This window comes from Maniola hyperantus, chromosome 16 (assembly GCF_902806685.2).
Source record: "Maniola hyperantus chromosome 16, iAphHyp1.2, whole genome shotgun sequence".
In the NCBI taxonomy this organism is placed as follows: Eukaryota; Metazoa; Arthropoda; class Insecta; order Lepidoptera; family Nymphalidae; genus Maniola; species Maniola hyperantus.
Window position 1 is genome coordinate 7,308,363 of NC_048551.1, and position 14,722 is coordinate 7,323,084.

General features: G+C 38.0%; 1 protein-coding gene across 3 annotated transcripts; it reads left to right on the plus strand.

Annotated features, from left to right (window-relative positions):
• Positions 1 to 6,383: 6,383 nt before the first annotated feature.
• Positions 6,384 to 14,467, plus strand: LOC117989620 (uncharacterized). Of its 3 annotated transcripts, XR_011237694.1 has the most exons (4): positions 6,384 to 7,598; positions 8,881 to 9,012; positions 9,537 to 12,264; positions 12,714 to 14,467. XR_011237694.1 is itself a non-coding variant. In XM_034977008.2 (3 exons), the coding sequence occupies exons 1-3, from the start codon at positions 6,558 to 6,560 to the stop codon at positions 9,612 to 9,614; spliced, it is 1,251 nt and encodes a 416-aa protein (XP_034832899.1). In that variant the 5' UTR covers positions 6,384 to 6,557; the 3' UTR covers positions 9,615 to 14,467. The 3 variants fall into 3 exon arrangements, 2 of the variants coding, with proteins under 2 accessions (XP_034832899.1, XP_034832900.1); XM_034977008.2 differs by having other exon boundaries at positions 9,537 to 14,467; XM_034977009.2 differs by having other exon boundaries at positions 9,540 to 14,467.
• The last annotated feature ends 255 nt before the right edge of the window (positions 14,468 to 14,722 follow it).

Genomic DNA, 14,722 nt, shown 5'->3' on the forward strand with positions numbered 1-14,722 from the left:
TTTGTATTTACTAATTTTATTGATTTTCGAGTTTTTGCTAGGCCCTGGGATTTACATGCTTGCTTTTTAGATTTTTTTAACAAGAATTGATAAAATATTTTTCGATATAGAAGCCTCGATATCCGTGGACGAGCTATACAAAACATTTTGCTCTGTGAAATTTTTAGTTGACCCAAAACTGTCCTCTTACAAAACAAACACCTTGTGTCGCAATAATTTTCTTTGACAAAGGTCGAAGTATTTAAGCATATTTCGCCAATGTTCGTGGCCAAACACATGTGCGTGTGTTTGTTTAGGCAAACTCGTTAAACTGACGGGATGTGCTTTGAACCCTCAAGGTTGCCGAGGTTATTTTCAATGTACATTTTGCCAAGCATGATTTCACTAGAAAACGTGATTTATTTTTAGGGAAGGGTCGTTATAACTTGCTACCTACTTGCTTTTTTGATGTTTTTACCTCAACCGTAGCGTATAATAATAATACTAAGTAGTACCTATATCTATCACGAATCCAACAAAAAGATATTTCCAACAAATGTATCTTTCCTGTAGCAACTAACTGCATATATTGTATGTAAATAATATTACTAGATGATGCCCGCGACTTAGTCCCCGTGGATTTAGGTTGTTAAAAATCCCGAGGTAACCCTTTGATTTTCCGGGATAAAAAGTAGCCTATGTCCTACCCCGGGATGTAAGCTAACTCTGTACCAAATTTCATAAAAATCGATTGAACTGTTGGGCCGTGAAAAGCTAGCAGACAGACAGACAGACACACTTTCGCATTTATAATATTAGTATGGATAAATGTGAAAGTTTGGATGTTTGTTACTCCTTCACGCCCGGGCCAAAATGACTGAACCGATTTGGCTGGAATTTGGAACGGAGATAGCTTAAGTATTACCATGAATTAACACATCGGCTGCTTTATATCCCAGAGAAAATCAAACAGTTCCCATGGGATTTTTAAAACCTAAATCCTTCTGAGAAGAAGCTATAGGCTAGAAGCTTCATCTAAATATATAAAAGGAAAAGGTGACTGACTGACTGACTGATCTATCAACGCACAGCTCAAACTACTGGACGGATCGGGCTGAAATTTGGCATGCAGATAGCTGTTATGACGTAGGCAATTAGGCATCCGTTAAGAAAGGATTTTTGAAAATTCAACCCCTAAGGGGGTGAAATAGGGGGTTGAAATTTGTGTAGTCCACGCGGACAAAGTCGCGAGCATAAGCTAGTCTCATAGAAAATAATAACAAGAGTTTAGGAGGCATTTAGGCAATGGTATGAATAAAATCACGCAAAAAAAATCCTTATAGTTTGCCTGCTATAGAGATTTGTGTTATTGTTGGACTAGTAGGTAAGCATACAGACAACATATTAGGCAGACATATACCTAGGCATCAAGTCAATGAAATGAACAGTTCAAGTAAAGCAACTATAGGTAAAATAATATTTTATATAAAGCTTTGTATCAATGCAGCTATTATAATATATTCTGTGATATAGGTACAAAAGTAATTCACTCCGTAGGTATATCTAAATCGATGGATCGATTAGAACTTGTTAGTAATATTTCCATAATCTCTGCATTTATCAGTGTTGAGCATGGGTAGCTAAACCTACAGTTGAGAGACACCTAAGAATGACTCTTATTTTCTGAGATATACCTACAATCTACATTAATATATATATAGCTGTTCGTGCTGATTCACTGATTGACTGACTGACTCACTCATTGATCACCTCTCCTGAACATTTTTGTATGAAAAAAATTTTTTTTACTGATATATTCGTATAGAAGACAAAAATTCATTCGGAACAAAAATAAGGATAAAGCTGATGATTGAGGATTTCGGAGACAAGTGAAGAGCACGCTTAAGGTATTGAAGATAGGTGGGGGGTGCTTGAGCAAATGTCATTCGAAACGTCATCCAATTGCCAATGAGCTGAAAAAAATTCAAAATGGCGAAAAAAAGATGGCCGCCATACAAATTTCGTCGGTGTCTATCTCGGAGAGTATAAAAAATGGAAGAGTAGTTTCTTCGCAAAAGATGATCAAGATCCGAAGGTCTACTCGACGAATAGAAAAAAAGTTCAAGATGGCGGAATTTATTTTTCCATAGAAAATTTAGCAAATAAAGTCCACATTTTGAAAAACTAACGCTGCATGCTCGCGGACCACTTCAGTGGTCCGCGCACCCACGCACCCTACTAGTATTATAATATATTTATAATATATTGCATGTATTCGTAGTGTTATTTCAGCGGAGTTTTCTGGTCACAATCTGTAAAAACGACACAACAAAGTCCACTAATAAAAATCTGATATTATGAATTATTGTTTAAAAACATGGTGTATCTAGTTCATTATGTATTTTAATTAGGTATTTGAATTAGACACTAATGATCCCAAAACATAATATTATTATTTTATGGTCGATAGATTAAGCTTATTGATCAATAGTTTTTGTACCTACCAATGTGTCTGACTATAATTAATATGTGTATTGCGTGTGGGTTCAAATAAATTAAATATTCACAGTGTTGAATAAGGAAATAACCTATGAATTGAATAGATATTAATCAATCTCTGTTTTTTGTGATGCTGCTATGTACAGAGCTACAGAGGATTCACACGCGAAGTTGGTATCTACCTACTAAATATATAACTATTAACCTTAAAAACGTGTTATTATGTTTCACACTAATTATGTACTTCAATATAAATATAAATTGTAAGACTGAGATAAGAGCCGTGATAGCCCAGTGGTCGGCGGTTCGATCCCGGGCATCGAACTTTTCGGAGTTATGTGCGTTTTAAGCAATTAAATATCACTTACTTTAACGGTGAAGGAAAACGTAAGGAAACCTGCATGCCTTAGAGGCCTTAGAGTTCTCCATAATGTTCCCAACGGTATGTGGAGTCTGCCAATCCGCACTGGGCCCGCGTGGCAGACTATGACCTAAAAACCCTTCTGATTCTGAAAGTAGACCAGTGTTTAGTAGTGGGCCGGCAAAGGGTTGATCATGATGATGATAAGACTGGGATCCCTATTCCGTCTGAGAAAACAACTGATCTGATACATTTCCTGTTCCATGCTGAAAGAGGATCAAATTAGATTTTTTTTTTATCAAAACCTACTGCAAAGTGCAAACTATTTGCCCTGCATCGAAGTGCAACAGCACACACACACGATAGATTAGTTCGCGTTTACATGATGCCCTGCCCAAGCAGTTTTGGCCTAATTCCAGAAACTACCTACTTTTTTCCATGTCATTATACTTAAGTAGTAGGTAAAAGCCTACCTACTAGTTTTCATTCCTTTTAGGGTTTCGTACCTCGAAACTAAAACTAAAACTCAAAACCCTTATAGGATCACTTCGTTGTCTGTTTGTATGTCTGTCAAGAAAACCTAGGTTACTTCTCGTTGACCTAGAATCATAAAATTTGGTAGATAGGTAGTTCTTATGGCACAAGTAGAGGAATAAATCCAAAAACCGTGAAATTGTGGTTACCTACTTTACAAAAAAATTAAAATGTATTCATGAACAAATAATTAGTAGTAGGTACTTTTAACTTTCAAAGTAAGATTACTATACCAAGTGGGATATCATAGGAAAGGACTTTACCTATACATTCTAAAAAAGATTCTTATTTATTTTTTATTTTATTTAGTTTTTGATTTATCGTGCAAAATGTCGAAAAATACGACGTGTCGGACGGAACCCTCGGTGCGCGAGTCTGACTCGCACTTGGCTCGTTTTTTTTAATCCTTTCCAAGCACTGTTCTTCTTTAATTTAAAAGTCAGCTAAGTAAGATAAGTTACATTTTCCTTTAGCTTTTTAGTCACAGCATCTGTTCCATCAATGATGCTCGTCTTCGCAGCGTGTGTTAGTCGAGTAGCGTTTATTTACGCGACGCCCCACGGCGTTGGCTTGGTTCCAGAAGCTCACTAAAATAGCACCTTTGTCCATGTCATTGTACTAAATGAAACCCTACTCAACGTACGCACGCCCTTTGTAACTAATGAAATACTCGTAATTCACTCTTACTTAGATGAATTAGTAAATGTGTGGCTGTTAAAGCAAACAAAACTGTTTGTTAGTGACTTTTTAGGAATCACTTTAATATGGCAGCCTCAGAATACAGATTCTGTATTCTGAGATGGCAGCAATACCGTTGAGTTTTCTTAAGTCGACAAATCTGAAAAAGGTTTCACGAAGAGAAAAGAAGAGAAAAATTCGTGACCAAATAAAAAAGTGTGTAGCTCTTTAAAATAATTAAAGTTGAAAAAATCGTAATATTGATTTCTGTAATTAAAAAAAAATTTCACGTTTCTACAAACTTTGATAGGTATATTACGGGACAGGTCGAACAATCGAAACGCCCCGCACACCCGCACAGCCCCCGCGCTATCTCGGTGCGGGTGACGTGCAGATATGCGTGGCATCCCCCCACCGCATACTACGATTGCCATCTCGACCTTTCGCGGTCTTACATTTATTTCAAAAGAATTTGATAACGAACCAAAACAATTGACACGTTTAAAGAAGTATCTTCACTCTTGAATTACTATCGTCCCCGTCCGTATCGAATGAACGTTTTTTTCTTTCCCGTCCAATCCAAAGAACATTGTAAGGATGCGGAACAAACGAGTCCCTTTATCTAACCCGTCGCTTCATCAAAGTAGAAAAAGATGCTCGACCAACAAAAAGTGGGGCGATTCGTTCGCCCAACCCTTTTATTTTGTTTCGCTCAGCTCTTTTTACTTTTATTCTAAAAATATCGCATTCACGAACCCATTTCGAAAGGAAACGTGATTCTGTCCAAGGTCAAGTGAATTAGTATTCGCATGGTGTTTGCAGTTTGACCGGACGCAAAAACTCGTTAATATGCTGCTTGGTGATTTTTTTAACAATGCTTAGAATTGCCTGAGTCGGGCTCCTTCTAATGTTTCATAAGTTATGTAGGTAATTGAATGAATTTGAAGAAGATAAAAGGCGCAGACAAAAGGAGTGGGTTTTGTATTACGTAACTCTGTTAATCCCATTGAATTATTATGTACCTACTCGTTAATCCATACTTAAAATAATAAATGCGAAAGTGTGTCTGTCCGTCTGCTAGCTTTTTACGGCCCAACAGTTAAACCGATTTTGATGAAATTTGGTACAGAGTTAGCTTACATCCCGGGGACGGACATAGACTCCCGGAAAATCAAGGAGTTCCCACAGGATTTTTAAAAACCTAAATCCACACGGATGAAGTCACGGATATCATTTAGTAAGAAAAGAAAACTTTTTCTATTTTGATCACTAACTAAACTAATAAAATTAATCTAAGCCTCGGTTCGCCTTCCCGGCGAACCGAGTGGAGTTTTCGAATTAATCAGGTGCCGGAAAACCTGGAGGTCCGGAATTGCGAGAAACCTGAGTGAGTCACTAAATGAGAAGCCATACAAAGATGGCAGCGAAATAGGGGACTTAATGACGACGATTTTATATTCGCTCAGTGATGATAAATCATATAGTACAAAGCTAATCCTGGGTATTGTAGAAATAAAAAGAAAAGCAAAGGTTCGTTTGTAAAACTCTACGTTAGTGACTCTACGAAAAGATAGTTCTAAATCGTTATCTGGATATCGAACTTCGTTACCTCAACGTCGACCTCGGTTACCTCAAAGTCGACTTTCATAACATCGGCATCGACTGTCATTACCTCGAAGTCGACTTTTATATCCTTGACAGTCGACAACGAACTTCCTGTCCTCGACATGGAAGTTCGTGCCCGCGAAGTTGACTTTCATATCCTCGAAGTCGACTTTCGTATCCTCAAAGTCGATTTTCGTATCCTCAAAGTCAACCTTTGTATCACTTTCCCTTCACTTTTTGATTTTCATTTTTACGACCTTGTAGAAACTTGTCCTTATAAAGCTTAAGTTAGTACCTACCTAAATATATACCTACTTACATCAATATACCTATTCTAATTTTGTTTCATAGGAGAGAATCACAGAATTCAGAAATAGGTTACTTTATTCAGAGTTCTGTGGAGACCTTATTATTAATTTGAAAGCTGAACCGACCTCAAAAACCACCTATTCAACATTTATAGCTGTATACCCTTCTATAACAATGAAATATGCTCTCGACTGCCTGAGGACGGCTTAACGTTGTCACGTCGCTAATGAGACGAACCGTCTGTTATGTTATTGTTATTGTCATGAGTGCGATGTAGAATTTATGAAGCCGGCATCCAAGTCAAAGCCGGGGCCGTTGAGCTGCCGGAAGACAGTAGGGGAACGCGCAGCCGCTCAATGTTGTCGCGCATGCGTCCCGCACTTGAACCTACCAGAGAACTATCCACGCTGCACAAAACCGGAACAGACCCGACACTCGCACTAACCGGGTACAACATAAATGAACCGCGACACCCGGGTGCGTTTACAAAACGGTGCCATCTTACATTAGTGACAAATACGAGCATGTGATAAGACTAAAAGCAAAAATAATATTTTACGTAGTGTTTCTTTTCGTGACTTAAACTACTATCATGTACAAGACCGTAAGACACGGCGAAAACAGTCTTCAGTATACCATACTACCGCAAACGGAGGAAGTCCTAAGTAATAGTGGGTTGAAGGGCAAAGGCCGAGATTACAGCCCCTCCATCCATGTGAGACGTGCTAATAGAAAGTTCGCGCTCAAGTTCGTTTTATTTATAGTTATCGGGGTAATAGTTTCGATAGGATTTGCATCAATTCCAATTTACAGTGTCCTGTATGCACGAAGAACTCAACACAACCAACATGAAGTTATGACTAGTGCGCCTCTCCCAACACACGGGCAGGATATAGTTAGATCACGGAAAAAGGAATTGAAGATTTATCCGGAAGGATCATCGACTTTAAAAACAAGTTTAGAATCCAGCGTTGCACCTCTAACCACAAAATCGCCCTCAACTTTTAGCCCAACACTAAACAGTGAAAAAGCTACTACGCCACCATGGAATATGCCTGCTCTGAGATCGTGGAAGTTTTCATCATCTTCTACGACCATCCAGCCAATCCCGACTGAGGATAGTGCGGAAATTCCTCTCATTGGAACACCATCTGGAAGTGTCCGTTTACTGGATCATTACATGTCAATGTCGATGAAACCCTGGGAGAAAGATACCATTATCCGAGCAACAGTAACGCCAGAACCGATCACGATCCGAAATGTTTTTAGATACTACTCCCATGCCTTTAGCCCATCAGAGAAACCAGTTACCTCAATTCCGAAACTGTTTGAAGATGTCCTGATAACTACAAAAGGGACAACTACGCAGACTCCGATGACTACGGAAGTAGCGCAAACAAGTGAAAATTCCAAATTGCAGGATTTGAAGGACACACTTCTGTCCGTGGACGACGACGATGAATTCAAAGAATCTCTGGAGGTCGACGAAGTTTTCTCTCTACCTCCACTGAAGCCAGATTCAGCTTCGCCTGGAACAGATTCAGACGAAGTAACAGTTTCAAAGGCAACTGACGGCGGGTGGTACGGCGCTCGGTGGCCATTCGTCGATACGTCGTCTTACTTCCAATGGACGGTAAGTGCAATTACGAATTAGGTATCTAACTTATGTAATGTTTATATTTACGTGAGCGTGAATTGCGTGATCGATATACCTACCTACTACTCGTAAGTCGTAATCAATTCCTAACGTAGTACAAATTATGAAATAGGTAGTTAAATTACTTAGTTAACTTTACGTCGTGATTACTGCATTTTGATTACGAAAAAAATTTTACAAAATTGGCGTAGGATAGGATGAGGATAGAAGTTTACGTCGCATCTTTATTATGAAACTTATACTTAGTAGTAGTAAAGAAAGTAAGTAAGAATTTATGTATATTACTTATAATGCTAATGCCCGGCCCTTCCTAAGTACATATATTAAAAATCTTCAAGCGCAGAATGCACCTATAAATGTTTAACCCAAGACAGTACATGGGTAGGAATAGCAAGGAACACAAATGGCAAATTTGTTCGTGCTTCAGAAGGTTTAACATAATATTTGTATGCATTTATGTAAACTATACCATGTCTTCATTCAAAGCCCGTCAAGCTCTTCCATCACTAATCTTTTAGATCACGATAATATTCAAGTATAATTTACATTAAATGCTTCCTAAGTACCTATTTTGTAACATTTACTTTCCCTCTCAAAGATCACATAGCTGTCGATCCTGGTTACTATTAAAATGTCGTCTGTTGATAATAAATCAATTGTCCTGTCGCGGTCGTAATTACCACCCATGTAATAGGAATCAGCATAACTTAGCACCTAACGGAAATGTCGTAACTCGTACCTGGTAGATATGGTGGCAGACCGGCTAAGTTTCAGCTTTCCAGAGACAGTTTCTCGAGTGTAGAATGAAGATGTACGCTTGGTTAGAAAATAGATCTGTTTAACTAATTCCAGCGGGCCTATAATAATTGCATAAATCACGTAGGTAGGTACATAACGTAGCGACTTTCCACAGAATTCTAAAACATCCAGACGGAAAGATTTTCGAGAAATAACTCCACGCTATAGATAAGCATTTCAAGTTTCTTTCACTCCAAAAAATCGATATGTCCAGGGCACCTGCTAGAAAAGCAATCGATATCTGGGTAAAACAAAAAAAGTCTAAAAATGAATTTGTAGCACAACACCAAAATCACCAGACAGATAAAGCGGCGAACATCTTCAAATACCAGCCTACAATCAAGACTGATTTGCTGAAAGGTGAAAACAAACCCTTTGACCTCTTTAAGTTACTCTCCGAAGAAGACTCTCCATCCATACTTCCATTTTTTTAAAATTATAACTGGAACGTTGTTTATAGGGTTATACACCCGGGGACAACCTTCTGCTGCCGCTGCTCGTGGCGGCGATGTCGTCTATCGCGCTGGTCTTTTTACTAGCGTTGGCAGTCCGACGACGCAAAAGAAATACCACTGCCTCCGCACAAATTGGGGTAATTATAAATTCTTTTATTTTTTACTTATAATAAAACTGTTACTGAACGATTCCTGTACATTTTAAATACCTAAGTATATTTTGAAAGTTCTAATCGGGGCAAGCATTACTAGGGATACAGACCCCAAAACAAATAGGTATAATTGTAGGTATATTTTAAAATTTACTCTGTCTGACAGTGCACGCTTCACACCGAAATTAGGTACCTACTTAATTGATTTAAATGAACTTAACATGGCATACCTACTTTCACCTAATACTTCGGGTTAACATAGACTTTATTATCTTGAAAAACAACGTGATCATATTATAAGGGTTCCTTTTTTCTTTTTGAGGCACGGAACTCTAAAAGTAGATTCAAACTTAAGATTTTACATGTAGGTTGTCTCTACAAATTAGAGCCCCATTAACAAAGGATTTTCAGAAATCCCATCCAATTGAAGCCGGGGTGTTGATTTTATGCTGTACTTACTTATGTAGATAAAGATCTTCATGATGCATAATACGTGACCCTTGTTCTAGAAGTTAACCACCGACCTGCAAGCGGATGACAATACTAACCTGCTAACGGCAGAAAATCCAGAAGAAACCGAGGAATGAAGGCGCTAATTGCTTTTAAGCTTGCTCCGAACTGAATGCCTAATATGTTTGATGAGGAGATACAGCTGGTTCCTTTAATAGTACCTATTGGCTTCGCATTTTACGCACACAATTGAGTAAAACAGTCAATAAACCCATAGCAAAAATTACTTCCGGTTCTGAAATAATATTACTACACGACTGCCCACAAAAAGAAGATAACCCTTTTAGGGTGTATGTGTGCAAGTTTCTTTATGCCACCATAGCTTCTAAATCTCCAAATGCCTCAACAGATTAGAATGTAGGGCCTATGGGGTGCCATCGTCAGAAGGCTATTTTTTTGAAAAAAATCAATAACATAGCGGCAGCTGTATGGCGCCGATTTCAAATGTTAAAAAGTCTTTTAGTTTGTTTTTGGCAGGGCAGTCATAGCCATGTATTTTTTTTTAAATTGCGACTTGTTTTAAGCGTTATGGAATTGAATGACGCAAACAATAGAAGCATACCTACCTAATTACCTACTGGAAATTTCAAACACCGGAGTAGGTAGGTATCTAGGTAAGACTTAGATAATGCCAATTAAAGTTTTTATGTGTATAAGGAAGTGAACATTATTGAATTGCAATCGCTAAATTATTGTAGTAGATCATCAGGAAAACGTGAAATTTAAGGTAAACATTCGACCGCCGACGAGGAAGCGACTAGCTATAGACTATAGTTCTCGCTCAAGAAACGTGCAATCGATAAGTATAATATCATGATGTCGTATAAAGAGATAAATACATATATTATAAGATTATCGCTAATTGTGCACACAATCGTCGAGAACTCTCGATCTACTAGTTTTTCGTAGCAAAAAAATAGTAAAAAAATTTAAATATGTATGACTCGCGCAGCCTATCCGATCGAACGGTGCGAGTAATCGCCCGTCGCAATCGCACACTCCTTTATAGCTTAGCGACAAAACTATCTCAACTAAACGCTCGATTCTCGTTGCTCACCACTAGTTTCTAGTTTTTAGCTAAACTCATTACTCGCTAATCGTCGGCGGTGGGACAAGTGCCTAAAATAATAATGTTCCTATCATTTTGTCTTTTTGACTCGATCCTTATGTAAGGCATTCGAAACAATATTTTGACATAATTATATTGAATCGCCGCCGCGCCGTAGTTCGATGTTTCACTGCAATAAAAACCTAGGTAAGGCGACTGGCGAATCGTTGTTCATATTCAAGCTTAGCCGTGTTGCGTGTTCAACTAAATTTATTGGGTCACATTATGGTTTTGTTGTGAACACGAAAACTATGCGACGTAAAGTTAAATATCTTCAATCATTTAAACTTAGTATGCCACGATCTCGATATGAAATCGCATTTTCAACTTTTTGACCAACTCCAATTTTTTTTTTTTTTTTTTTTTTAATAGATATAGCGAGCAAGCGAGCAGGCGGGTCACCTTATGTTAAGTGATTACCGCCGCCCATGAACATTTGCAGCACCAGAGGAGCCGCCGATGCGTTGCCGGCCTTTTAGGAATTTGTTGGTCCGCCCCTTGAATAACCCCATGTTATAATCTAGTGGGAACACCGCCGATGGGAGTTGGTTCCACAGTTTGCACGTGCGTGGAAAGAAGGATCTGGCGCAGCGGACGGTCGAAGTGCACCAGACACCCAGATGGTGAGGGTGAAATTCCTATTGTGAAATTATGTCATAGTTGAAGATAGCTGCTTTTTTATTGCTATTAAAAATTAAGCAGGCACTGTATTGTTTGATAATATGGTATGTATGGGCAATGGGCATAAACTCTTCTTATAATCGTCTTAAAACATTCAGTGCCTATTATTTGTATAATATAACGAAATTTTAGCTAGGCTTTTTACCTGAAAGCCAAAAGATTGCTTATTCAGAGATACGATATAATATGTAATTCTGTAGTTTAAGTACCTAACCTATATTTTGTAATCACCTAGATTTTGACTGTTTAGGTAAAGTCCAATGCCAAAGCTACTAAAAATATTTTTGTTACGAGTGTAATTCTACAACGTGTTTTATTGGAAGTCATTTTATCATAAGGCTGAAGAAAGTAGACGACATTAAAACTCAACCATTCATCTTTAAGTATTTATATTTAGCTTCAAAAATGTCATGTCAGGCAATGGATTTTATGCTGAAGATTATCCATGACATGAAGTAGTACCTACCTACTTATACCAATCATAAAGTTTGAAAAATTCAAATAAAAATATTCTGCATTTCGCATGTTTGAGCTTCGAAACTTTTTAAAAACTAGGTAAGTACGTCGACGATGTCATATCGATATCCGATTTATTACTGACTGTTGTCAGTCGCAAAAATAAAATTTATGAAGTAATCAGTGAACGACAAAGTATAGAAGGCGCGTTTCTAACAATTGCCATTCGAAAATAGCGAGCAAATTCACGTTTGTTAAATACCTACCTACCTACGTGAATCGCAACAGCCTCATGATTTGTTCGTACTGTCACGCGATAGTGACCGCTGTAGAGCGTGTGGAATATATTATATAATATCTACTTTGTCATTCACTGTACATGGAATTCTTATAAATGTACATTGTAGCTAGTAGCTACGTACCTTTTATCTACCTATGTCTACTTACGAAGATAATTACATGGATTAAATACTGCTTATTAGGTAAGTATGACAGCTTACTTACTTTACTCTTAGGTAGACGAAAGCTCGAAGCTCGAACGTGGACTGTAGCACATACATTATGAGCAAGAATACATGATAGACAATCCACTAGCTATCCTAAAACAAACCTATATCATATCTCTGAACACCCCAATTGTAAGACTCGTCAGTATTAACAATCCCTGTGGTATATCAAAATAAGCGTACCTATTCATTTGTTATTGTGTAGTCATAGGATGTAAGATGGAATTTACTTATTTATTATCAATCTTATTGTTACTCGGTTTCTATGTCTGTATGTATTTCTTCATCAATTCTCACCTCTTGATTATATCATTTTTGTATAGAAATAAGACTGATATAGGCTTGCGTTGTGTTCCAGTAATTGGGGATGTGATTTTTTTTGTGTTGAACATATTTTTATAACAGCACTATTTCTTTTTGTACAGATTTGTACAGGTAAAAAGAGCTCTGGATATGGATAAATACAAGTATGCTAGATAAAGTGTGCCATACAAGATTATAGTTATTTTTTGGTGCCAATTCAAAGCCAAGCCAAGCGTACCAAGAATGGAAATCGATACTTTGTGTCAAATGGTCTTCGTATTTACATTATTTTGACAGATGTCTCATCAATAACATTTAGTACCGAGAACGCTCACATGACACTCAGTGCTGATATCATCGCCAAAATGGCGATTATCAAGTTGCTTCAAGAACAGTCGGCAATAGCAAGTCCAGCTGATACTATACTACTTACTATATAATTGTATCAGTGGAGATCAGTATCTGGATGGCAGTGGAAGGAATGTAACTATAATATAAGCGTTTGGTAACTGTACGATTCTATGGCACGGGAAGCAAAGATTAACTGACGAACCAAAAGCGGGGCATCAGAAACACCCATCGTTGCATTTCACTTCGCACCATGATACACCGAGCGGGTTCTAGATCAGAGTTCTTTTATCCAGGTGGCATATATTATATTAACCCTTTGCGTGTTATAATATAAATCAATGTTAGTAGGTATAACTATAGGTAGACAGTACAGAACTACCACTTCAATCAGTTACGCCGAGGTATCTTCGATTCTGCGCAGAAATCTAATTTTTGAATGGCGCGAAAATATTTCAGCCAATCATAACGTGCATTCGTCCGCTATTGGTTGTTGTCTACGCGCGAATTATGAGCGAGACAGCACGAGTTTCTGATGTTCTTGAGTTTAAAATCTTAACGCCAGGCAAAATGGTATGTATTTCATTGGTGTACATTCGGTTTTAGTCGGCGTTAGGTTGCGCTTTTTGCCTTTTGTTGCGCATATGGTGGTAGTACTGTACTGGCATCATGGCATGTGTATTGTGTACTGTGAGACGAGAGGTAGATAGCTAGGTAATTGAACATGGAACAGACTGGAAGTTAGAAAATAATAAAGGCAGGGGCTGAAGTAAAACTTGGTCAAACGTGGACATAGCAATCATCATCATCATCATCATTTTTAGTATCATCATGGTTAACCCATCGCCGGCCCACTACTGAGAACGGGTCTACTGTGAGAATTTTTATACAATTAAAATAACAAGTAGAATTAAATTAAAAAATATTTTTTTGGAAAATTCTAAATGACAATGTTGGTTGGGGTCCCATTAGGTGCTAGAATGGCGACCTCGCACCGGAAAGCGCAGTGTTGGAAGACCACCATTAAGTGGACAGACGACATCAAACGAGTCGAAGGGAGCCGCTGCATTCAGGCGGCGTAAAATCATGGCGTGTGGATTGTGGAAGTCCCTAGAAGAGACATAGGTCCGCCAGCGGATATCTATCAGTTAACAATGATGATGATGATGAAATGATAAGACGGTTTGGTAGGGCTAGGGACTCATCTTGGCACACTTGATCCAGTTTTACTTACCCCCATAAGTCCCCATAGAACATGAGTAGATATTGCATAGTGCATTATAATCGCGTTGATTGAACAAAAAGACTTAAGAGCCGGACACGCATTTACGTAACACCATAAATACATAAATTATCACGCCAGCAATATTTTATATCATGCAAAATGTATATCGCACATAATAATATATTTATAGATGTTAAGTTTATAATATTAGCTTTTGTGTAATAGTTTGTCTTGAGGCAGTGTGATTATTTTATATGCTGGAAACACCCACCATGTACATAATGAAATAAATTGTTTTCCCACTGAAGTCTTATTTATATAATCTCTTTAGAGTAACTTTAGCAGGCTAATTCTAAGTAACGGTAATAATTGAAAGTTTAAGAATAGAAAAACCAGTGAACGACAAAGGAAAAAATATTTCATTCACTTCATTATAGCGCAACGAAATCTAGGTATACTTTACCGCGCGCATCTTCAATTCGATTGAAGCTCCATAGCAGTAATGTCACTTCGGGTCGGCCAGTCACGGCAGCAGCCAGTGTCGCATGTTACACAGTA

Bases quoted from the DNA above. Each gene is read 5' to 3' on its own strand.
- LOC117989620 (XM_034977008.2), top strand. From the start codon at position 6,558: ATGTACAAGACCGTAAGACACGGCGAAAACAGTCTTCAGTATACCATA. The intron at 7,599-8,880 runs GTAAGTGCAATT...CGTTGTTTATAG, and splicing joins CGTCTTACTTCCAATGGACG to GGTTATACACCCGGGGACAA. The intron at 9,013-9,536 runs GTAATTATAAAT...CCCTTGTTCTAG, and splicing joins CTGCCTCCGCACAAATTGGG to AAGTTAACCACCGACCTGCA.